Raw genomic sequence first — 27,009 nt, 5'->3', positions numbered from 1 at the left:
GAGAGATTTTCTGGTAGGCACAGGGTGACCAGGCAACGAGCAGAAGCAACCACAAGAAAAACTGGAATAATAACATCATCACCATCTAGCTAAGCATAAGCCTAAACACAGCCATCAAGATAATTACATGCAGGTCATTTCAGAAACTGTTCAAAAAACCACCCATCATGCCTCACATATTTCTCCTAATCCGAACCCATGCCCTTATCCTCTAGGCACCAAATACACTCTCATTATCTGCCTTCCCTGAAGTGCTGCCCATGATCCTGGTACTTACTCAGCAGCAAGTCTACACAGCTCTGTTGCCACCTCCTGCAGGAAGCTTTCCGTCATTATTCCAGTCCTCAGTGATCTCTCCACTCTGACCTTTTCTAGCACTTCCAGGTTGGACCAGTAATGTCCCATAGAACTTTCTGTGATAATGAAAATGCTTTATTTCTATGGTAGCCACTAGCCACATGTCACAACTGAGCACTTGAAATACGGCAAGTGCAAGTGGAGAGCTGAATGTTTAATTTTAACTCAAATAACCACATGTGACTAATGGCTACTCTAATGGACAACACAGATCTGGGTCATAAAATTCAGCACCTAACTATATTCTTCATTATTTGCTGTTACGCCTTCTTTGAGTTCAATATCTCTGGTTTATACATCTCTGACTTTTCCATAATGCCTAGTCTATGGGGAAAAAAAGCTTGGTTGTGTTCTACATGCAGAATACTAAAGGTTGAATGGATTTCAGACATGTCTGAATTTATATGCTGTGGCATTTCTAATCTCTTCTGCTCTATCTTCTATATTATCACTTGATAAATAAACTAGCTCTGTGGACCTGGCACCTACTGAACATGGTAGACACTAAGACATACGAAGGCTTAGGACTCTGGAATCATAACATCATTATTTTGAGTGAGTTACTTAATCTCTCTGGGTCTCTATTTCTTCATCTATAAAACGTCTATAATAACAGGTTCTTGTTCCAATAGTTGGCTGAGATTAACATAATTCATCTAAAGGGCTTGATACGTAGTAGGTGCTCAGCAAGAGTTATTGCTGAGTAAATGGTTGGTGGAGTGAGTAGGAAAAGTGACCTTCTAGGTGGGACCTCTGGTTCAATCTGGTTCTCACTAAACAAGAGTATTTGGGCCTCTCAGAGGGCAACTCATTCCTAGGAGCCTTGATATGACTTCAGAGCAGGCCCTTTATGCTATTTTCCTGACTACATGCTGGTCTCTGAGAAATTTAATTTTTAGGATTTGTTCCTGGCCCCACACCAGTGCCATGGTGGAGGTTGCTGCAAAGTGGCTCTCTAGGGTAGACACAAGGCTAGGGATTTACAAGGCTGTTAAGTAGAAACATTATTATTCATGCAAAATTCATACTTGAATAAAACCTGCTTGGATGGAGGTTGAAAGTCAATGGGAGTCCACAAATAAACACATCTGAGAATCTATGGAACCTACTCTCTCTGAGCAGAGGAGGGATACAGGTGGATAATGCCCGCTTTTGTGCATTTACACTTGCACTCCTTAACTTTTCCACCAAAACCAAGATATTTGATCAATCTGCCCAGTCTCCACCCCCAGCCCCATCTGAATAGGTGACACCCTCCTCTCCCTGCTGTTTCTGAGACCTAAAAGTTGCTTGGATCAATGGAATGGCTATGAGTTGATTTGGCTTAGGGCAACAACTAGGTGAATATGCAGGATTATTGCTTATACTAACCGAGCTGGGAGTTTCGGATTCCTTAGCTAATAACACTTCCTGGTAGGAAGGACCACTGAGAAGGAGACAAGGCTATGAAACTGTTTCTATATACTGCTTTCCAGCATGAACATTAAAGACAAACAGACAAACTATTTGACGGAAAAACTATTTTTAACAGATAGCTATGCTTATTGAAGTTGATGGAAAAACAAAGACAATTTCAAACACCCAGTCCCATTGTCCACAAAATTACTATAAAAAAACACAAAACAGCAATTCCAGATATCAAACCATACTCAAAAGTAGTACAAAAATACTGTGTAGGCCATGTGGGGGTTTTTTTTTTGGGGGGGGGGTTTGCTGTTTTTCTCAGATTATGACCAGTGACCTGGCATCCAGCCTTGTGTGTCTCTTTCTCCTACCTCAGACTCAAGTGGTCTTTCTATCTTCTTTTTAATATGAGGTATGATTGGCTATAGAAAGACAAACATACAATACCTTATATATCCCTCCATCCCCAAGTTGTATAAAGTCTTCTTGAATACCATATACCTATTACAATTCCAGTACCAATGGTCAAATCTACTTTATTCATAACTGTTTTAGAGTTAATGGAACATTTTATGTTAAACCTCATCAACTGCATTAACCTAGTTCATGTGAAGATTAGTTTTAATTTTGGAATAACTAAACTTGGGGATCCTGTTTATTCTGATACATGAAGTAAATGTAAAATAATAAAGACTTGCTTGATTTCCTGAGAAATGTTACGATGAGAGGAGAGAACATGGGATTTAGCTAGACTTGCACTTGAACCCAGCTCTTTCTCTCCCAGTTATGTGACCTTGGCCAAGTAACTTACATTCCAGATGCTCATTTTCTTCTCACTAAAATGCTGTAGTAATGATGCTGACGTTGCAGGGCATTGGGTCCAAGTCTACCAATGCGAATGTGAGAACCACAGAACACCTTGAAAGGATACTCCCCACCCCCAGCCAGTTTACTTATAGATGCATTCTGAGAGCAGTTCATGCCACCAATATTGGAATAAATGGATAACACTCAAAGCTACAACTTTGAAGATAGTGCTTATTTGAATGCATAAGCTCTGGTTTGCTTGTTAAAAATACCATGGGGACCACTTAACCCTGGGGTACAATATTAACAACAGCAGCAGCAGCAGCCACCATATGGATTCCTACACCACTAGGATAAATGCTTTACCCACATTAATGATGTATATTAATTCATTTATTCCTCCCTAGGACCCAATGAGATCCATATAATGTATTTGTATTTTACAGCTGAGGAGGGGAAATCAAAGAGATTAAGAAATTTTTTCCCAAGGTCAAAAACTATAAATATTAGAGTTGTGATTTTTTTCCAGAATAGTAAATGTTAATGGAATTGCTGAAGGAAAAACAAAACAAAACACATTTATGTTACAATTCTTACTCTTTCTCAATTGTGATTTTTCCCAACGATGGGTGAGGGACTATTACAGCTCACAGAGACACAGGAGAAAATGTAGCAGGACATATGTAAAGGCAGTAAGGCTGCATGGAGTCAGTCTGCAGAAGGACACAAAGAAGCCTGATACTCATATTCTGAATATTTAGGTTGACATCAATATGTCATGTGCAATAATTCTGATTGACCTATTGTATACATTGCTAAGACCATTTTGCTGAATTGTGATTAATAATTGAAAATTATTCTTCCCAAGTGTGAAAATATCTTTTATTTCCAAAGGGTCAAAATTGCCACTGATAGAATCCTGCCATTCAAATTTAAATTCCATTTAGCACAACCCATGTGAATGCTACTCACTGAAGTCATGCTTTCTCTTGTTTGTTTCCTTTTTATTGAATTCATTGGGATGACATTGGTTAATAATATTATATAGGTTTTGGGTATACAAATCTATAATACATCATCTGTACATTGTATTGTGTGTTCACCATCCCAAGTCAAGTCTCCTTCCATCACCATTTATCCCCCTAAGCTTTCTAAGTTATGAGTTCAGGGGTGAAGAGCAGGTAGGAAGCAGACAAAGTCATCTGACAAGCTTACAGTTACCAGTTACAGTCCTAGTAGAAAGTTTAAAACAAATATGGCTTCTAGAACAAATCAATTTTAAGGAACAGGTAGGATGAAATAGGATGAAATAGGGGTGAGGCTGATGGCTGGTCAGGGGCAGCTGTTCTGTGCCCATTTGGACTTATTTCTGTTATTTAACACCAGAAAAGTTACAAAGCAATTGTCATTGTCTTGCCTCTTCTATGTTTACAGGCTCACACTGGGGCCCTTAGCTTTGTCTTTTAATCTGGAATGTCTTATTAAAACATTCCTAAAGTAAACTTTAGCTTTTGACCATGAGTAAAGGAAGAATTCATCCAGCTGGGATCAGAGTGATATGCTCCCATTCCCAGAACTGGGAAGGTTTTTGACTCTCCTAAAAGGAACAGCATTCAAAAACATGGTACAGCCCGGCCAGGCATGGCTTAGCGGTTGAGCGTTGACTTAGGATCCAGGCGATTGGGGTTCGATTCCCAGTCAGGGCACATGCCCGGGTTGCAGACTCGATCCCCAGTCGGGGGCGTGCAGGAGGCAGCCAATCAATGACTCTCTCATCATTGATGTTTCTATCCCTCCCTCTCTCCCTCTCCCTTCCTCTCTCTGAAATCAATAAAGATATATTTTTTAAAAAAAGAAAAAGAAACATGGTACAGCTGTTTACTGCTTATTATCACCTAGGCACTGAGGGGGCAACAATGAAGAAAACCTAAAAGTCCTGCGCTCATAGCACTTACATTCTACTGGGGAAGACAGGCAATAATAAAACCATCAAAAACCATGATCACTCCACATGGTAATTGATACAAAGAAGACAATAAACAGGCTGATGTTCTAGAGAGTCCCGGGCGTAGGTAAGATTAGGTGGTCTCAAAATGCATTGCTGAGGAGATGACATTTTTCTGAGACTTGACTGAGTCAAAGATGCCAGCCATGTCAAAATGTGAAAGAGATCCTCCCACATGCTACTTCCTCTGCTAGGAATAAGTCTGGATTAATTAAGATACAGGAGATGGTAGTGTGGCCGCAAAACTGTAAACAATTGAAGAATAGTAAGAAATAGAGGCACAATGGTAATAACAAGCCAAGTCACCTACAGTGAGCAAGCCAAGGAAAAAAGACTGGATTATATTTTAAGGGTGAGAGGAAGCCTTAGGAGTGTTCTCAGCACAGGAGTTAAAATAGCTGATTTGGGTTTTTTAAATAGAATTATGGTAGCTGTGAGGAAGACAGACTTTGGGGTGCAAGGATGGAAATAGAGAAGGAATTAGTAGACTGTCGGAAGAATTCAGACAGCAGCAGACATGGGTAAAGATGCTTTGAGTTAGAATAGATTTTGGAGGTAGAGGCTTGCAAAGACTTCCAGATGGCTTGGGTGAGAGAAAGGGAAAGATCAAGCTCCCCTGGGATTTTGACTTAAGTAACTGAATGGATGTCTGTGTGTTTTATTGAGGCTGGAAAAATTGGGCTGGGGTAGGGATTCAAGATGAATTGAAAAACTGCTTCCAACAGTGATGGTTCAGGAAGAGTTCTGCTTTGGTCACATGAAGTTCAGGGCAAGGGGAGATGGTTGTTGAACATATGGATCAGCACAAAGTCTCCTTGCTAGAGGAGGGGAGGACAGGGCAGAAGAAAGTATTTGGAAATCTGTGAGTCATTAGTGAGTAGGAGAAGTTTAACGTTGTTCTTTGTGGTTGTCAGTGGAGGAAGGAAAAAAGAAATGCCGATGCCTGTCCAAATGGAGGAGCGTAATTTGAGCAAACTTGTCTGAAGGTTACTCTCCAAGGCAGTAGCTCTCAGAGCTCTGTGGGTGCCCAGCCCATCCTCTCTGGTACTTTCCAATATAGCTGCTACCTGAAGATGCGAAGAAATCCCCTTGGACATGCTCCTCTGATAGCATAGTGGTCTTTCCTGTGAAAATGCCTCCTTCTGTCCCTCACCCAGGGATGCAGACTTTCCATCTCGCCCAGGAGCTGGGTAGCTGGGCCCACAGGCCAGTATTTCCTCCCCTAACTCGGCTTCATTCTCACTCCCCAAACAAGTAAATGTCTGATTGAGATTGGCATCAAGAGGCCAAGGGACTCACCACTCAAAGTCCCAGTCGGCACACACACAGGGTTCTGAGACCACTGTCCCTGCGGAGTCTCGGCCCAGGGCACACTGAGCTCCTGGCTTGCGTTTCTTGAATATTTTCCTTTCTCCCATGACACAAGGCTCCCCCTTAGAAAGAAAGGCCATAGTGAGAAAGGTAGGAACATGCATGCGAAATAAACCAGCTACTCAACAAGAAGCATTAGACACCTCATTCTCTTGGTCGCTCTGCAGCAACCTCATTCCCAGGAACCACTTGGGGGCCTTGAGGATAAAAGGGCTGCTCTTCTACTCCCATACAAAAGGAATGCTAAGCAAGGCTGCCCATCACTACCTCTCCGCTCACCTTGGCCAGTGATGTCTACTTCAACCTGTTCCTTCACCTCCACAGGGAATGCAAAGACTCCCGTCATCCTCACTGACCACCAGGCAATTGCCCAAATGGCTTTAGCAGAAATTCTGGTGGAAAGGATTCCACTTCTGGCTTATGTTTCACAGCATCCTCAGAATAAAACTGAAGTTGACCTGAAGCTCCCCCTCTATGATAAACCACCATGCCCAAGCCTTTATTCTTAATCAAGGGCAAAAAGAACAGAAGTTGGTGAGAATTACAAGGACCCAATGGTTCTGAAGAACACAGGAGCCTGACTATGTTGTGGATCAGTAAATACCTGCTATTGGTAGAGGCCCTCATCCCACCCTTCGCTCTTTCTTAGTGGTCCTTTTCTCAATGCTCTTGGGCATTTACTCCAAGCTCACCTGAGAAAAATGCTCTCACCATCCCCAGGGGGAGGTAGAATGATTGAGTCTTTAGAGGGTCAGTATTCTAGCTATCTGGGCTTATTTCTCCAAGAGAAGATCTAAAAACCCAGGGTATCACTGCCCCCCCAACCCTTGCACTTCTCTATGACTTTTATGAGTAGATCAGGATCCTAGGATGCCGAATGTTCCAAAATACCATCTAACCCTACTGAACTGGGATATGTGGCTTCCCTCCTTCCCCCAAATCCACCGTTATTCTCAGAGGACCCACTACCTTCCTCTTCCATGCATGTTATATATGAATAACAGGGTTTGCAGTAGCTCTTCTCCCTAGAAGCGAGTGCCCCCTCGTATGGTGTACCTGATTGAGCAGGTGCCAGGTCTGATAGTCATCCTTGGTGCAGCGCCGGCTGAAGATAGATTTGTAGTCCACTTTCACCAACTGCCATTCAGAGCGGAGGCTGAAGTGGCCAAAAACTCTGTGTTTGGGGGAAGGTGGGAAAGACAAGCAGAGAAAGCCTCATAGTCAGTCACTAATGCACAAAGACTGGGGGGATAGAGGAATCGCAGCCTGGACTTTACCGGTTTTTTCAGAGTATGTTCTTTGAAGGCCATTGAGTAGGAAGTCCACTGTATGCAAAACACCAGCCAAATGCATGGCATTCACAGTGGGTTTAAAAACCACCTTTTGGTTTTAATTGCAAAAGTAGCATATGTGCTTTACAGTAAAGATTTAAAATATAGAAAAGCATGGAGAAGGAAAAATTCACCTAATAGTCCAAAATCCTCCACCCAAATAGAACTGTTGTTCATTTGACATACAGCCCTGTATGTCCTTAATTCCAAGCAATGGTATTTTCTTTACTGATGTGCACTGACAAGGACTCAGTTTGCTCATCTGTAAAGAAGATCGTATCTGTGTATGTTGGGGAGGGAGGTGGGTTGGCTTATCAAGAGTATGGCCCTTCCAATTCCAAAATTTTGACTGAAATTCTCATTTCTTCATTCCTATGAATGCCACCCTCCTCGCTCTTTCCCTGAAAAATCACAGGAGTCTCATAAAAGAAATTCATATTTATGTATAGTAAAACAGTATACCATATGCATGACTTAGATAATCCATACTGACCTTTACAAAGCCCAGCAGTTGATAGCCCTATAAATATGAATAATCAATCATTTCTAGAAAAATAGATTGATCATCCATACTCCACTCAGGTGGTATGTCTTGTGATTATAATGCAAGGCATATATCACAGTGATGTAAAGGGGAGACCAATATGCCGGGAACTTAAATCAACTGAAGTCTTTCAAGGAATTGGATAGCTTCCATTTCATCAAGACTTATTTATGCTCCCAGCCCTGGGTTTTTCTCTCCCCAAGTTCAGGTACTCTTATAGTGACACCGAGAGACTAACTCTTCTCAAGGGATATTTCCTTCTGCTACCTGAAACATGAGGATGCTTTGGGAGTAGTGGGAGCTGATTAAGATTGTAAAATAGGGAAAGAAATAGGGTTGCTGTGTAGATCATACAACTTAAAATATACCTCAAGAAATGTTTTACTGTTTTAATGGTTCAACATAGAGCTTTGTCTAAAAGAAGATTAAACAGACTTTGAGGGGGGACTGAGGGTCTCTCCTTTAGTAAAACTATATAGTCTCTATGAGTCTTAGCTCGGCACTGGGCAGTGGAAGCCATGGGGCTGAATATCCTGGATTGTGTGGCCCACATTGTTGGAGGAGAGTGGACTTAATGTAAGTATCTTCCCTGGTTATCTCTGTTCTCTTATATTCTTGCTATATATAGTGGTCTCCTAATCCAATACATCCACGCCAGGTCTCAACTAAGGTATTTCCACCTTATAGTTCTGCTTCATTTCATGGAGATGTCATGAGTCAGTCCATTTAAAATCTTAACAAAATAGCTCAAAATGTCTACTTGTTTGAAGAGAGGATAGTTAAATTGAAAGCTCATCAGGAAAAACAAAAACCAAAAAAAAGAGTGAGAGGAGAGTTTGATGAATGTATCTTCCCTCTCTATCCGGCCTATCAAAATCCTGCCACATTCAAATGCCACCTCCCCTAGTAAATCATCCCTGATTGTTGTACTCTGAGTAGCAGGATATTAGTGATGCTAAACCAAACATTCTGCCTACTCCAAATAGTTTAGTTATTTCATGGATCATAAACTACATCATATGAGATTAATCCCATCCCTTTCTATGAAAGGATTACTAGGCAGACAGAAGAGGGAAATATGAGGCACATGATTTACCTCTCAGCAAGGCATCTGACATGGTCTGCCACAGCAGTCTTGAAAAAAAGATGAAAAAATATGAGCCAGGCACTAGTAAAATTATGTGGCCGAACAGTACCTAATTAAGGCATTAAAACCAACCACGAGGGAGGGTGTGAGGAGTCAGCTGGGAGGTTCTCTGCTGGCTACTCTTTCTTGCTCAATATTTTTATTAATGACTTGAAGACATGAAAATAATGGTCATCACTGGAAATCACATTTTCTGATGACATGAAGCTGGAAGAAACAGTCAGTATACTTGACGGCAAAATCAGGACCCAAAAAGGTCTTGACAGAATGAGAGACAGGTTGAATTTAATGACAGGTGACACAACAGGAAGAAATGTCAGATCCTCCCATTATCAACTACCTAAGTATTATATAGAAGAAATGAGGCTCAGTGAAACTCAGATTAAATAGTAATAATAATAATAATAATAATAATAATAATAAAAAGAAGAAGAAGAAGAAGAAGGCAGTTTAAGAGTTTTCATATACAATGTGATTAATATAAGTATACACTTCAGAGAGACCAAAAATATTTAAGGTGATCTTAGAATGCATTAATTAAGACAGAACTATGTATGTTATGTATAACAAAAGAGGCAATATCCTCGTCTAGTCTACATTACAGTAGATCACAAAGAAAACTTGTAGTTAGGTTTGGATGCCATCATTCAAGAACGATATAAACGAAGTATCTCAATGTACCGCACACATATAGGCTTTAGTGGTGATAGTGGAGTTTGAAATTTTAAATAAAAATATGCATTTATTGGCATGTGTATTTATATATGGAGAAATTACATATATTTTATCAGATTTTCAAAGGGGTTCACAATTTCCAAAGTTTAGGAATCCTTGTAAAGGAGAGTGGTGAAGATTGTATACTGAAATGAATAGTGGCCCCCCATAGAGATGTGACCTGCAACCTGAGAATCAGACCTTATTTGGAAAAAGGTCTTTGATCTGCAAGTTAAGGATCTCCAGATGAATTTATCCTGGATTATCAGGGTGAGCCCAAAGTCCAATTTGACCCAGCAACCCCTCTTCTGGGTGTCTACCTGAAAAATCTGAAAACATTTATTTGTAAAGATATATGCAAGTACCCCTATGTTCATTGCAGCATTATGCACTGTGGCCAAGACATGAAAACAAATGAAGTGTCCCTAAATAGATAATTGGACAGAGATGTGGTGCATATATGCAAGAAAAGATGAAATACTGTCATTAGCAACAATATAGATGGGCCTTGAGAATATAATGCTATGCAAAATAAGTCAGACCAAAAAAAATAAAGAACTATATGGTTTCACTCACATGTGGAATATAAAACTGAAAGCAATAAATGAACAAACAAACAAAACTCATAGACACAGACAACATTATGGTAGTTACTAGAGGAAAAGGGGGGCGGGGAAGAGATAGTAACGGATAAAGGGGGTCAAGTATACGGTGACAGAAGGAGATTTGACTTTGAGTGCTGAGCACAATGCCATATACAGGTGATGTATTATAGAACTGTACACTTAAAACCTATATAATTCTGTTAACCAATGTCACCCCAATAAATTTAATTAAAAGTAATAAAAATACAAAGAAGGGATACATGCAGAGAGAAGGCCGTGTTCAGACAGAAGAAAGATTAGACTTCTGGGGCCACACATCGAGGAACAGCTGCAGCCAACAGAAGATGGAGGAGCACAGAACAAATCCTCCCTAGTACACTAGAGTGAGTGAAGCCCTGCTGCCAATTTAACCTTGGACTCTGGCTTCCAGAATTGTGAGAGACGACATTTCTGTTCTTTTATCCACACAATTTGTGGTAATTGGTTACAGCAACCTCAGGAAATTAATACAGATGGCTATATAATTTGAGACCATTTTTCATCTACTTATCCAAGAAGTGATGTAAAAACTATGGTTGGTTTACCTGTAGATGACTTAGGAAGGGCAGGAGAGAGAAGACCAATTAGCAGGCATCCTGGGGAGATCTCTTGAGTATTAAAAAATAACAAAACATAAAAGTGTAAAAGTTTAAAAAATGTGAGAGATCTTTCTAATAGATGAAGTTGCCCATAGAGGAAAGGAATGCTCAAGTGTTAGTAAGCACAGAACTTCAAAAGGCTTAACCATTTCCCAGGGCTCTTGTTGCAGAGGATACAAGCATGATTCAGGTACGTGGTCTAATTGACTCTGAGCCTCTAAGGATGTTCATGATCTGTTTATGATCTCAGAGTGCTCATTTCAGGACTGAACACAAAAATAGGTCCCCAGTCAGGACTCGTGGACTAATTCAGGTTCTTCTCTTCTGCAATCTTGGCAGGTGCATTACTTTCATCTACATTTCTTTGGCTTCTATCCCAGATTTTCTTACATTGTGAAATTGATACACTAATATTTTCACTTAGGAGTGTGCTAATCTCTTTGCCATGTGGTCTCTTCCATATGCCAGATGCAAAATTTTAAACATTTCATGTAAGGATTATCAGTTTTGTTCATTTTCTCATTGAACCTCAACAAAGCCCAGTGGGGTAAAATCTTTAGCAAATTTCCGACTGCCATCAGCAGGCCCATTTCCATTGAGTCTTCATTCATATGTGACCACTCTTTTCTGATGTCTGGAAGTCTCTTTTGGATGTCTCTTTCCTCCCTCTAGCTTTATATTTCTTCATAATGACACTCACATGCTAATATGCTCTATAACTTATTTAGTTTATTTTCTACCTCCTCCCCTAGAAGGCAAACTCTATGGGGACTGGAATCCTGAGTGAATGAATGATGTCTACCACAGTTGAAACTACCAAGAAAAACTATTTTGAACTTCTCCTTCAGAAATGCATTCCCAGTCCCTCTTCCTAACTCCAAGTACAGGCAAAAGGAGGTTTACAGTTGTGAGTACACAAAACAGTTTATTCTTGTATTATTAATTATTTATTAATTATTGTATTACTTATTTGTATTACATAAACATACTTTTGCCCACCGCTGTATTTTTTTTTTTTTTAATCTTCACCCAAGGATATGTTTATTATTGATTTTAGACAGAGAGGAAGTGATGGGGATAGAGAGAGAGAGAAACATCAAAACATCCATTGGTTTGGTTGCCTCCCACATGCGCCCCAACTCACAACCTTTTGGTGTACAAGACAATATTTCAACCAACTGAGCCACCTGGCCAGGGCCCAGCCCGGTATTTTTACCAACATCATCAAAACTGTATCATGTGAGATAATGTATGTGAAAATCTTGAGAACCTCAATGGACAAAAATGTTCATTATCATCATCATTATTCTTATTACTGGAACCCCCATGGACTCAACCCAAGGCCCTGCTCAGCTAGGGCTTTCAATAAGTTTGGTTCAAAATCCTTTTTTCAACATCCTAATCTCAAACTCAAGCATTTTCTTTGTCGTGTGTGTGTGTGTGTGTGTGTGTGTGTGTGTGTGTGTGTGACACATCTACAGAACTTTGGAGAAGCAGGCACCTCATACATAAGTGCAGATGGCTGTCTGTAAACAGGCAGCCTACCCTTTAGTGTCCCTGAAGAAGGCGTGCCCAGCCACCGGACAAAATAAATGAATTCTCTAAGCCATTTCTCACTATATGGATTTTTAGAAAAAATCAATTAAAATTTATTATTTCTGGTTTTCTTTTTCTTTTTACCTTGCCATCTAGATTTTTTTCATGAGATTTTTTTGGCTCTACTGAAGATTTATCTTCTTGGGCTCTATAAACCTAATATTCTCTCTCTCTCTCTAACTCCTCTGGTACTAGTGTGACTCTGGTCACAGAGTATCATCCTATACTCTCGTGCTATTGTTTAACTTTTAACATACAGGTGGTCTGAGCATGATAGCAAGAGTACTAGGCCAGAAAATTGAAGACTTTGTCTTTTCCTAGCCCCTATCTGCCACTAAATTAGCTAGCTGACCTTGAGCAAATCACTTCATCTTTCAAGACTCCTTACGGAAGACGATGTTTAATCAGTGACATATATACTCAACAGATGGGAGGCAGAAATAGCCTAGACAAAATGCAGCCCTTTCAAGGCAATTTTCAAGAGTTTATTTTCTTTCAATTCCTATATCTACCTCCAGGTGTACAAACTATCTATCTCCTGGTGACCCCATACAGAAAGGATTTATCTAAAGTCATTCATCTTTGTCTCCACTGGAACTTCTTTCACACAACAGATGCTCAATAAATAGTTCTGGGTTGATTAATGGATAGAATGAATCTATCAAATCATTCACTTCATCCAAAATTGGGGTAATAGCTTTATCTGCCCTTATTTCTGGGCCAAAGAACATGGCTGAGTTGTGTGTCCTCTGGGGTTCAGAAGGACAGAAACAATCTCGGGGAGAAAATAGCAGCAGCTTCACTGTCCCTGGTTATTCTGGACTATGCTAGGATTTCCACAAACAACTGTGATTTGCTGGGACCCCAAATGACACAGCTTCTCTAATCCACCATCCGGACCTGCATTAGCCTTGTGTGGAGGGGAGTGATTAATTTGAGGGAGGACGTTGGTTCACAAAAATAAAAGATTTCATTAGAATTCCATACACACAGAGGGTTACCTACTCATTAATTAAATGATTTCAAAGGAGATCTTGGTATATAATTGCTATAATTTAGGTGGAAACAATGCCACACTAAGTGTAATTAGAAGAGTAGGCTCTGTAAAGATGTTTTCCTCTTTACCAGAGAGCAATTCTGGGTCAGCTGATTCTCTCCTGCATGGTAATCTGGTTCTTTGTTCCATCCCCAATTATATCAACTTTTATACATAGGTGTCAAAGCTGAGAGAAGTTTCAAGGAGAGGGTGGTTGACCACAGTCCTTCAGAGAAGAAAAGGAGAGCCTTCATTACTAGGGAGCCACTAGAAATGTGAAAAGCAATGTCAAGCAGTACCTAGGCAGTGGGACAATGAGGGCTTCACTGCAGACTGACTTTTGTGGGAACATCTGAATGAACTCAATTCAGATAATGTCATATCGTCATGGACCTTTCTCAGGACCTACCCCTTTCCTTGATTGTCCTCCACGGAGATGCGGGTTATCTAAAGATCTTGGAAATCCGCTTGCTAATAGTACTACTCATATCCGAGATCATACTGCTTTTCGGCCGCCTGGCCTATTGGTTCTCACGTGAAGGTTATCAGAATGTTTCCCTAAGCTACTGCAAATCTTCCATTTCTCCTTGTTTTGTTACTAGGTTTTTGTAGTATGCAACCACAACACTCTGCAGGTTTTGAGATTATCCTGACTTTCTGATTTATTCTTTTTAGTTTCAGTTTAAACGCTAACTTCTTTCTTATGCCGTCCATGATCTTTCTTCCTCCTCAATTCTTTTTCTTCCTTTAAAGAAAAAAATATCTCTTTCCTCTGATTTTTTACATCATGTTTTTCTGTATTTTGAGTATATCACCTTAGCACTTCCACAAGGTATCAAAATTCATCGAAGATGTACATAAGTGTCTTAGCCTCCTCACTAGATTTCAAGCTCTTAGAAGTTGACAGCTTACCTAAGCTCATTAGCAGTCATTTGACTGTGCATTTTGGTACTTTGGTACTCTGGTAGGGGCTGTACTCTTAGCTCTATTTCATAATAGGCTGTAGAACAAAAGGCAGAAATACCATGAAATATATAAAACTGAAAGCACAGTTGGAGGAAGGAAGAAAAGAGAAATCCATAGATTTGTATCTAGAGAGTTCCATTTATGGCTCTATTTGTCTCAAAGTCTACAGGATCTAATCTATGGGCAATTACATACTTGAATCTCAACTATGACAATCTTATTTACTTGGTCTCAGTTGTGAGTCCCTGGGGCAGTAAGAAACCCAAAGAGAATTATAAAGACTTGGTGCTGGAAGAGTCCTTAGGGATGAACCTGTGACCTGGAGACCACGGCTCAGATAAGGTAGCGGTCTCATCAAGAACACAAAGGATAAGAACCCAGCTCTCCTGAAACTCAGCTGTTCCTCCCACATGGGAAACCTCTGCAGCCTGCGGGTTGAATCATGGTCCGCCACTAATGACAGTAGTGTCATGAACAACTGCTGGAGGAATGCAGAGTAGAGAAGCGATTGCATCCAGAGCTGCAGTTAAGCAAGGGAAGCTTCAACCAAAACCCACTCTCCACATTGTGCTGGCTTTTCTCCCAGGCTTCTATATCTAAAGGGTGCTCTGCATTTTCCAAACTCTAGCCTGCCTTTTTGGAACCACAGATGTGTGCTACCAGTTTTTACTGAGAGAGAGGATTTTCTTTGAAGTGCTAAGATGTGGCATTCCTCTGAAGAGTCTCCCTCACTCTGTTGGATCAAATGAGTTATCAGAATGAATAGATGATGGATTCCTGGTCCCTGGAGAAATGATCCTGTTTCCCTCCAAGGAGAGCTTAGCTGTTCTAAATGAGCCCAGATATACTAGGGTGATGGAGTCTAAGTTGGGCTTTACTGGTGGCCAGCAAGCTGGAGGGCAAGCACAGACCTTCAATATATGAATGAGGGAGAACCCCTGCGAGCGTCAGGGCAGAAGAAGGGTTCTCCTACTGGTCCAGGTGTTGCCTCCACATTGGCATGTAGGTAACTGTGCCCCGAATCGAATGCTCTGCAATCATTCAGTCTGGCTACCTGCCATCTCCTCCATTGACACACTGGATTTATTTCTCATTTCTCTAAGTAAACAGTTAAATCTGCTGTGGGTTTCAGTGAGTCACACACCATCTTCTCTGCCACCTCCGTCCAGGACTCAGAATTAGCCATTGCTAGGAAACGGCAAATCCCACCTCCATCTTTTTCCTTGGCCTCAACTCCTTCCATGGGCTGCATGTCATTAATTTGAGAGCAAATTATGAGAAACCTGGAAAACAGTTCTGAAATGCCTGCAGATTTATGATGAAGTCATTCTGCAAAAGGTCACAGGCAACCTTGCTATAATTAAATCTTTCATTAATTTTTAAAATACACAATAACTTATAAATGCAGCATAAATTAACCAGGTGACCTTGACAAAATTACTTAGAGCACTGCTTCATCAGAAGCCACTATCTAGCAATTTTCTGAATTTTTACTCCATGAGTGAGACTTGTGTCCATTTTCCATTCTTGTCTTTGATGGGGTTCCGGTAGCCTGTTTATTTGCAATGATTTAGTATTAATTTACTCAGCGCATTAGGTGGTTAAGACTCTCCTTTCCTGTAGGTGACAACCTCAAAGGTATGTAAGCGTGACCCACACAATCACCCACTTAAATGCAGCCCCTCTGCTTCATTAACTGGGAGATGCTTTTTTTCATGCGTACATTTTGATAAATGGTTTCCTTTTTCTCATTATAAGAAGAATGCATTCTCATTATAAAAATTTTGAAAACTACAAAAATCTATACATGAGGAAATTGAAAACCCCCGCAGAGGTAACCACTTTTAATATTCTGCGATGTTCCCTTCCATTCGTTACATGTACTGTTCTTTCTTAGACGAGATAAGCAATAATCTGAAGCCGCAGCTGGGGTTAGAATCTTTGGACCTTAGAGAAACTCTGACATTTGTGGTAGTACCTCCTTTAGTTTCTTTTCTCTTCTTTTCTCTTTTGTTTTATTTTCTTTTGTTCTCTTTTCTTTCTCTTCTCTCCTCCCTTCTCTCCCCCTCCTCTGCCTTCTCCCAACCCCCTCTCTCTCTACCACCACCGTTCAAAACTCAGAACCGGATTGTAGAGCAGACCCCAGGACACTAGAACTGAAATAAGTCTCATACAAAGAGATCCTCCTTCCGTGGGGTGTGGAAGGGGCTTTGTAATCGAAGCTTCCCCTCAGCAGGGATCTTGCTCATGTCCTAGCCCAGCTCCTGGGCACTCAGGACAGTGCCCACCTTACAGGGCACACTCAACGCATATTGTTGAATGAAGATATAATAACTGTTCCTGATGAGAGGAACTTGATCCACGTGGACCCCTGAGCCCCTTTTCAAATGTTCCTGTAAAAGTCTAGTTCTCTCTGAAAGGTTTAGGCTTCCCACGCCCCCCCTTGCCTCCTGCCTCCTGCCTCCACAAGCCTTCCTTTCTGCTTCCACGGAAGACGCTGCTGAGGAAAGATTTCAACCAAAGCAGAGAGTAATGTTCTGGGCAGGTTGGCCATCAGCGGCCAGCGATAGCAGGTCTCCAGAAATTCAGGCCACACTCCTGGCTACTGGTGTGCGTCCAGGCCACCCGACTGTTTCCATGAGTGTGTAGGTGGGGCTTGTGGAAAGGGAGGTCAGCAGCTCCAGGGGAATTGCACTGAGCCAAAGTGAGACACCGACTGGACCTTAATGGAAATAGGCAGGGGATCAATAGCAAGGGATCCCACATGCCGGCCTGTGTTAGTGACATGACACAGCGACTGGCTAGATGGTGGAAGGAGGAGGGATGAGAGGCTTGGAAATAAGTCCTGGGGGAGGAGGGGATGGGGGACCTAAAGGCATTGCAACTGGAGGGGCAGAAGCGAGCAAGCTGTACAAATTAAAGAAAGAAATCATTCTATGTCCAGACAACTTTGACTCTTTTCTCAAAACGTAATAAGGTCCAGGGGCTGGTTTGAAAGCCTAAAGTCTGTAACAGTGGGTTAGAAACTGTGGTCTGTGAACCTGTGAAAGATGAGTTGGGTGATGGAGACCCTAAGAGATAGAAACAAGAGGGCAAAAATGGATATTCAAGATGGCATTTAAGAGAGGAGGAAATTAATTAAAAGAGCTATAAGAGAGGGGCCTAAGGAGGGACACCTCATTTTCCTACGTCATTACATTTCTCAGTCTCTTGCTTTGTGTCAAATCCTGAACCAAGGGCTAAAAACAGAAAAGGTTTAAGATGCATCCCTTTGCCTTAAATAGCGCGCGGTCCGGCCCAACAGCGTTACTCACCATATGTCTGCCGAGTACCCTTCACGCGCAAGCCTCACGTTCCGTGGGGCTGACGCCTAAGGCAGCCGCACGTCACGAACCCTCACAGACTGAAGGAGCCCTCATGCTACCTGCGGCGACGGCCACGCGTGACTCCACCAGGAAACTCCAAACAAAGGCGGCGATGCCAGCTCACCGTGACCCAGCAATTCCTCTCGTAGGCGTGCAGCTCAGAGAGCTTTTATTTCTGGAGATTCTTGCACAAAGACAGGACAGTGCTGCTTGCAGTAATGCGAACCCAGAAATACCCTAAGTGCCCACTGATAGGCGGATGGGGAAATAAGCTGTGCACGCTCATAGCATGGCAAGATTCCACGCGGCACTGACAGTGTCTGGACCAGAAGGATGTACCCCGAGATGGATAATATTGAGTGACAGATGCGTGTGGGAGAATTATAGCATTCAGAGAAGTTATACATTTATCAAACACTTAAAGCAATATCGCTTAGATTTCTTTGAATAATTAGATATGTGCTAAATGCATCAACACATGTAGTAGAAGAATATACAGCAGGTTCATGGCAGCCATCGATCTATGTAGAGTGTAAGGAGAAAAGGTCTGAAAATCGGCAATACCGAGAAGACCACCTCTGCCTGGGTTGCCCTGCACTTTTCTTTTCAAAATCTGAAGCCAAAGTGCCAACATGCTAATAGTTATTCATTCCAGGTAGTTGGTACACAGGTCCTTGTGATACTATTCTTTCTATACTTAACTGCATTTTTAAAACTTTCAAAAATACTGTAAGAAACACAATATAGCTATGAAAGTGTAGATGTAGAATTTATCTTAAGAATCACATATTCAAAATCTTACAGGAGTCAGGAGGGCAACTTAAATGAAGGATGAGTGGGCCGAAGCAATGGGAGCAGATGCACGGACATCGGGTAAGAGCCGGGACATGAACATCACATCCCATCGCAAGTGGGCAGCTACCGTGAAGCTCTAGCGGGCTGGTGGACTATGGGCATTTGGGCTCAATGTTACCAGATGTTTCTGACTTTGCAAAGTTTGGCTCCATTTAAAAAAGCAAGTGCAAACCAAACTGAAAATGCCTGTGAGCCAAGCCCTGAGGCTTAGGATAGGAATTCAATAAAAGGAAATGAGGAAGAGCTGCACAAATTGTGGAGGGCTTCCTGAAAGAAATGAGACTGGTCTATGGATTCTGGATCAGAAATGAGAACACTTTTAGGCCATTTCAAATGATTTGTCTTTTCAATACTTCATAAGAGGGTGCAATTGGAGAAGCAGTTTATGGGAAGGGGAATTGTGTAGAAACTGTGTCAAAAATTTCAATGATATTTGTGATATATTCACAATGGATTGAGTTCCATGTGCACTGTTGTTCGGGGTCAGCAAATTACAGCTCATGGGACAAATCTGGCCACCACCTGCTTTGGAGAGTCTAAAAGCTAACAATTGTTCTTACATTTTAAATGCTGAGTGTATGGGGGATGGAAGGTGGGGAGCAAATGAAGAACAGTATTTTGTGACATGTGAAAATTGTGAGAAATTTAAATTTCACTGCCTATAAGTTGATGCCCACTCACTATGGATTGTCTATAGTAGCTCTCACACTACATCACATCAGCCAAGTGGGTGCAACAAAGACCCTGGGGCCAGAAAAGTTTGCTGATCACTGCTCACTTTGACTGAAGTTCTTCCCTGCAGAAGGCCATTTCTTAATCATTAGACTAGGCAAACTGCAAACATCTCTAATGTCCCTTGATGGAGGTCATTGAACTTAATCCTCACATCCAGGTGAGGAAACCTGAGCTCAGATGGAGGGTAAGTAAAGCATCTAAAGTCACATGCATGGCTGAGTGGCAACCTGAGTGCTGTTCCTGGAACATCGACCTCTAAAACCCATACCCTAAGTCACTACTCCATCCTCACACAGCAATCCATTGATCAAAACAAGACTTTTTTCCCCAGGTTACGGCCAGCCTCCAGTACATCCCGGTGTCATCTGCATTCCTTGGCACAAACAATAGTGGCCTCTGAGTGGATGGCAAGTCTGAAAACAACCTGAAGGATGTGAGTCCAGCAGCCAGCCTGAGAGGCGATGACCTGCGAGTTCCACTGGATTTGCCGATTTCTCGAATCACTTATTTCAGGCAAAGTCAAATCAGGCTCTTCCAGCAAACAACAGAGGGTTGCAAAACAGATCAATGGAAGCAACACTGGTTCATTTCCAATGACTTTATTGAATGCAGTTACTGGAGGCTAAACAATGCATTTAAGCTCAGGGCCTGGGCTCCACGTTGTGCTAAGGCTGTATTTGAGAGTATGTTCCCCGCTAAGCATGTGATCACAGTTTCTTAAATGGAAAGAAGGCCTTTGCTGTGTTTTTTGTTTGTTTGTTTTCCTTTAAACATCTGCAGCTTTGGGGTTTGCATAATTTCCTAGGCAAAATGTTTTCTCTCCCCCTTCACTTTGGCTACTAGTTCTGCTGGTGGAACAATGGATCAGGGATATAAGCCAGTAGACTGGACTTATGCAGGGACTTAGCAAGGCAATTGGCCCTAGACAATCTGCTGAAAGAATCCCTAGCCCTTCCCACATCTCACTCTGCCCTGTGCAGACCAGGCAGGGTCCGGGTCCTACTGTCCACGTTTGCTTACATTGTTGCCCCACCTGGAATGCCCCCCTCTCCTTCCTCTCCACATAGCCACAAAGCCTTTGTCTTCAACCACTTCTTAGATATCCAACAACAACTACAATTTTATTGTCCTCTAGGACTTTCACATTTGTCACATCTTTCTAAAGATGGTTTGTATGGGCTTGCTGTAATTCTAGCAGCACCATGGACACTCCATCAATTCTCAGTGAGTAACTAACAGCCCACCACTCTCCCCACACACCATGATCCTTAAGGGACTGGAGAAACCTTGGAAAATTCTAGTACCTTTCCTCAAATTTCAGCTCTGAGCTTGAAGTTTGAAATTCACACTCCTTGCTCTCCTTTTGCCTCTTACAGAGCATGCGAGCTGAGCACCTAACTTCCCTGTTCTCATTTGCCCAATGGTGATAATCTGACCTCCCTGGCAGGTTGTTGGGAGATTTCAGCGAAACCAACTTTGAGAAAGTGCTCAACAAGATACCCCGCACAAAGGCAGGTGCCGAGCACATACAAGTTGGTGCCACTCACTCCTGGGAAGGAGCATCTGCTCTCTCTTCCAGGAGAGCTTTGCGTCTCTCTCTCTTTGGGGATTTTTTTTCCTGAGAGGCTGCTACATTCTCCCTGGCCTCTGTAAAACATCAGCTAAATCACAGCCAACTGGTTCAAACATTTCACATCAAGAAAGAATTTCAAATGTAGCTTTGAGCATGCAGGAAAACCGCATTTTCCCGTCTGATTCGACATCTGAGCCAAGCAAAGCAGAGCTTTTCTTAAAGTGCTAGTCTGGGCGCAAACCTTTCAAGAAATAGTGGACCAAAGAAGCCCAGGGCTCTAACAGCCACAGGCATCTCATCAGTTGGAGAGTCGCTGCCGGAGACGGCAATAGGCGCTCCGGCTTGTCAATCACCCAGTCCTGTCCTCTGCCGTAAGTAACAAGAACGGTCACATTTCACTGTGCATTAGGCTAGACTAGATGGTTCCTGTCAAGGTTACCAGGGAAATGTTGAAATAATAACATTTGAAAAGACAGCAAAAAAAAGGAGCAATGAAAATAAGCCAACTCCATGCCTGCGGCTGGTGACTGTTTCTCCCACACAGATTCCCCTGCAGAGTTCCAGTGTTAGAACATTTCACACCCCTGAGCAGTGGGCTTCGGGAGAAGTAGAAGCTGGAGGAAATCAGAAAGCATTCCCAGAGGGCCCCCATTCTCTAACTTCCCTTCGTGCCCACATGCCATTCCACCCCCCTGCTCTATCACCCCCTACACACACCTCTGCACACAGACGCAGACTGCCCTGATGGCTACCTAGCCTCCAGCCCCCATGACTTGCAACTACTGGATTCTGATTGTAGCACTTCAGAATCTCCAGGAATCTATAATCAACATCCTAAAATGGGCCAGAGAAGTCATGACAATCAAAACACTGGTAAGATTATTAGGGACCATAGGCTGTACTGGTTAATTCATTCGCTCATTCATTCATTTATTCATTCAATACATATATGCTCTTAAATCCTCAGTACTAACACAAAACTTATAAATATATGTCACTCAAAGAACAAGAGAGACAAAGATCCTTTCTCATGGGAACTTGAAGTCATGTGCATGTGTGTGTGTCCATGCATGCACATGTGTGCCTATTGGTCTGTAGTAAGGCTTCAGGAGTGGGGAACCTTTATTCCACCAAGGGCCATTTAGATATTTATAATATTATTCACGGGCCATACAAAATTATCAACTTAAAAATTAACTACAAGAAAAGCTCCTAGATTATTGAATTTCGAGTCCCTCCTGCAATTGCCTTGGCAGGGCCAGACCAAATGATTTCAAGGGTCGTTCCCCACCCCTGGACCCAGTAGGTGAAGGTGGAGAGGGGTGACACTGAACAAACAATGCCACTTTTACTAATATTTATTGTCTAAAATGTAATCAAGGGATAAATTTGTAGGGCTAGGATAGCATACACAGAGACTCAAACTCATCTGGTGGCTTGAAGGAAGATGTACTAGAAAAAATGATACTTCAAATAAGACTTGGAAGATATTTAGAAGTTTGTTGTTCATGTGGGGAGGACAAGCACATGTCAGGGAGATCCAGAGGCAAAGATGTTTGGGCATGAAGGCACCATAGTACAGAGAATAGAAGCTGGAAATGAGATCCTAGACATGTGGTCAGTCGGATATTTGTAGGCCATTCAATGAGTTTGGATTTTATCCTAAAGGCAACCAATGGGAACACCTCCATGGGTTTTTAGAAGAGGAGTGGTGTTACCATATTTTCAATTTTGAGAACATCAGTCTGGGAACAGGTCAAATTCTTAAACATAAACTAAGGCCCTTTACTGTCCCAACCCTTAGCACCCGGTCATGCTCTTTCATGGTTCTTTCCTTTGTTTGTGTCCTGTCCTTTGTCTTGAAATAATTGATTCTCTCAAAAAATAATTACTGACACCCTATTATGTGCCAACCCCACATTAGGCACCGAGGCTATAGTACTCAACAAAACTATTAAAAATGAGTACTTTCTTCAAGCTTACATTCTATTTACCTTTAATCAGTTTTCCACAGGTGAGCTGCTATTGAAACTTCCATATCAATTCAACTATCACCTTTTGTATGTGGGAAGTCACTTGCTTCTACTCATGCCCTGGCTACATAACTAGGATTCCTTGATGATTAAAGTATCCCCACTCCTCACACACATTGGCCTGAGAGCTCCGTAAGGGTAGACATCATTGTATTTCCCTCCTTTATATCCCTCAAGAGCTTCTAAAACATATTAGAAGCTTATTAAATGTATTTGAATGAATAAAGTGTGTGTGTGTTTGCATGTGTACAAGTTCCAAGATCTTTAGGGTGAGTGGCAAGCTAAACACCCAGGAGATCCAATGGTGGAGCTCCAGTCTGCAGACAGGAGGGCTTGAGACCCAGGATGAGTGAGTGTTTCAGTTGGAGTCTGAAGGTAAAGAAAAACCATACTCCAGTTCAAGCCAGGCAGAAGGAAGTGTCTTTTGCTCAAGAAAGGGACAGGCTTTTGGTTCTATTCAGGCCTTCAGCTGATTGGGTGAGGCCCACCCACACGATGAAGGGCAATCTGCTTTACACAGTCTGTTCATTTTAATGTTAACTTATCCAAAAACATCTTCACAGAAACACCCAGGATGATGTGTGACCAAATATTTAGGCACCCCATGGCCCAGTCAAGTTGACACATAAAATGAAACATCACAAACTGTTAAACATTTAAATCCTCCCAATGAAGTTAACAATAAGGCAGTAAAACCTTAGTGTGAGTGTGCTAGGCATTTTTCCTCCTTGGCCACAGCTGAGCTAGGGTCAGGGTTAGCCGTGAGGGGAAGGGTACAGAAGGATAGCCTACATCATTAATGTTTTTGGTTAAATTGCAAAGTTAAACATTTTGTCCCCAGATGGACTCCCTGTCCTCACAGTTCCTAAGAAATATAGGAACGTTTTATGAACTCCTGTTTCCATTCTTGCCATTGACATTACATGAGGAAACAGTACTGGTCAGCCCTGCCAGGTAGGCCACTTGATCTTAAAATCCTTTTCAAATCTAGGACAGAAGCAGAAATTGCCTCTTAACAATCCTTTAAGAGCTCACCCTCTGGCTGTGTGAAGAGCTCCAGAAAAGCTTCTGTCATTTTCGTACTAGAAAACTTTTGAATTTAATAAAATGTTAAAAACAGGTAGCCTGAATTATTTATACTTGGGTAGATGACTGCTTCCAAACTCATCTTAATTTCATGAAAGGACAAATACCTCTCTGTCCCAAATCTCATATAAGAAGAGTATGAACTCTTCTAGCTCCTTTTCTGCTTGCTAGCATTTAAACTATCGCAATAAGCAAAGTAGAAGTGGCGGCAGAAACTCTTCTCCCCTACCCCCTACATACATAAGTGCACACAAACACACACAGGTGATCAACTTTTTAGGGATTAAAATTTGATATATGTTTAGAAAACAGTATCAAATTATTATTTTCTTTAATATTCAAAAACTAATTCATGGCGTTTTACAGCTGTAAGATCTATATCTCACCATCTACTCACATTGTAAAGGAGTATAGAACAGTTTTCACAGCAAATTAATCTGAACAAGAACCACTGTCAGTGTGAGTGTGTGAGTATGAGTGTGAGTAAGTGTGTGAGTGTGACAGACTGTAGGAATTTCTCTTAAAATATTCCCTGTGTTCAGTATGTCGGCTGCTTTGCTTCCTCTGTCCCTGTCCCTAGTCTCTACTGGAATGTTTTGGAAGGAGAGAAACACATGTAAAGACATAAGCTTTCTCTTTGCGTGGGGTTTTGGATGTATGGAAATTTGTTATAATACTAGTTTAAATTCTGTTAGAAATCTTAACATTTCAGTGAGTATCCTGGCTTCTCTACTCTGGTTAGTAGTCTTTTGGGTCAATGGTGCAAGCATAAATATTTCCATTTTCCAGATGAGAAAACATTGGCCCAGAAATTGATATGCTTTGGTGTAGGGGTCCCTGTGAAATATCCATGGCCTTGGTTGGGGGGGGGGCGGTGAAAGTAGAATCCAGGTCTCTGGGTTCCTTTTGACCAAAAGCAAAAGAAGTACTCACGTCATGATCTGGGTCTCCACTCCAGCCTCCACCAGAGCCCCGTCCACAAAGAGAGGAACCGGAGTGAAACCATACTTGTCCCAGGAGTGGCCCTCGTCAAAACTCACCCTGGGTTAGAAACAAGTACATGAAACAGACAGCTGAAAATAAAACCACACTCTTTTGCAACAGTTTTTCAGGTTATTAAATTCTCCTCCGTGTCTCACTCTCTCACACTTTGGATTATCAATAGGCATTAATCTTCAACATCCCCCTATATTATTATGAGATTTGATCAAAACTACATTTCCTGGCCCAGTCAGAGACAACACCAGGGCTGCAGAAATATTTCAACATATTAGAATAGAAGAAAAAAAAACAAGCAAAGGAGCTTAGTGGATGGAGTGTCATGTTTCAAGTACTCAGAATGGAACCCGAGGTTCAATTTACTGCGCAATCAATTCAACCCTTGGAGTTTTTGATACAGATAAATTGAGTAGTGCTGAGTGTACACTATTGGAGGGGGAGGTGTGTGTCTTTCAGATCATACCTTAAAAAAAGCAATTTCCTATTTGTTCAGAATGGATGTTAGGATCATTTTCCCTCCCTGATGCCATTTTAAGGGTTTTTAGGGACGAGTATTGAGTGTTGGAGGTAGTCTGGGCAACACTGTGCCATCTTTCATCCAGTGGTAAGAGGAAGGTCTGGCCCTTTGTGGATAGGACATCAGATAATCTTTAAGGAATGCTGCTAAGGACTTGCGTGATTCTGAGCGACTCTTCCTTCCCTTTCTTGATATTATCAAGTACCCGCCTGCCCTTGATTTAACCAGAAGACACAGCCCAAAGACCACCTCCTCTGAAAAGCTTTTCCTGATACCCCTTCCACAGGCAGCATTATTTGCTTCATTATCTGAGATCCTTCTTGGCCAGGTTAAAAAAATTTTTTAAGAATAGTCTATTGATTATCAGAGAGAGAGGTGAAAGAGAGAGAAACATTGATGTGACAACCTAACATGACCAGCTGCCTCCTGCACACCTCCTACCTGGAGTCTAGTCCACAATCTGGGCATGTGCCCTTGACTAGGAATCGAACAGGCAATCTCCTGGTGCACAGGATTACACCCAACCAACTGAGCCACACTGGCCAGGGCCTGGCCAGATTAATTTTTAATTGTTCTCTGACTCCACAACACAGAATTCTCTGAGCTCAATTGTAGAGACTCCATTTTCCTATAAAGACCCAGGAGACCCAGGCCTTCTATTGTAGGGCTGAATGATGGCTTCTTAACTTATCTTGGAATCCCTCAACTCAACATTATAATCTTGGGAGTTCAGAGGGGTCATGGATGTCATGTTCACTGAATGACCCGTTAACTCCAACTACATATCTTTATTAAAGGGCTTCTTTCCTGATATTACATATATATTATCAGAAAGTATGTCTGACTTTCACGCTGAACCGGGAGCTCTTTGGGGTGAGAGGCCATGCCAGAAAAATTGGCACGTGGTACTATATAAATATTAACTGAGTAAACGAATGTAAAAAAAATAAGGAGTGATTAAGAGCACTCTTCTGATCCACCCAAGAAGTTTTTCAAGCATGACTTATACTGGCACCCATGAACTGGATGTGGAGTCTTCCTCACCACTAGTCAGCCCACTCAGTCTGCTCTCTATTCCTTCACTTCTTTAACTCCCTCAGCCTCTCTCTCTCTTTCTCATTGGCTTATCCTCTCTTCCCCAATATATTGATGAAAAAAAATGAGAATAATTAACCTCTCAGACAATTTTTGTAATTATGGTGTTCCTAAGTCTATATCCGAGAACAAAAAGCAGACAGCTGGTCAAAAGTTTTATGGGTTCCTAAGTTACCAGTGTATGCCTTGACATTTAAAAACAAACAAACAACTTTATTAAAATATCTTTG

At 41.8% G+C, this 27,009-nt stretch overlaps 1 protein-coding gene across 1 annotated transcript in view; it reads right to left on the bottom strand.

Annotated features, from left to right (window-relative positions):
• Positions 1–27,009, bottom strand: part of SORCS3 (sortilin related VPS10 domain containing receptor 3) — a 446,748-nt gene that overhangs the window by 34,000 nt on the left and 385,739 nt on the right. The window contains exons 14-16 of the mRNA XM_016212097.2: positions 25,102–25,209; positions 7,001–7,118; positions 5,873–6,006 (exon numbers count right to left, since the gene is read on the bottom strand). Of these exons, the coding sequence (XP_016067583.2) occupies positions 5,873–6,006; positions 7,001–7,118; positions 25,102–25,209 (360 nt within the window). The remainder of the gene's footprint in view (positions 1–5,872; positions 6,007–7,000; positions 7,119–25,101; positions 25,210–27,009) is intronic.

Source organism: Miniopterus natalensis, chromosome 14 (genome assembly GCF_054644295.1).
Source record: "Miniopterus natalensis isolate mMinNat1 chromosome 14, mMinNat1.hap1, whole genome shotgun sequence".
Classification (NCBI taxonomy): Eukaryota; Metazoa; Chordata; class Mammalia; order Chiroptera; family Miniopteridae; genus Miniopterus; species Miniopterus natalensis.
The sequence above is the reverse complement of the archived record's forward strand: the minus strand, read 5'-3'. Positions and strand labels throughout refer to the sequence as shown.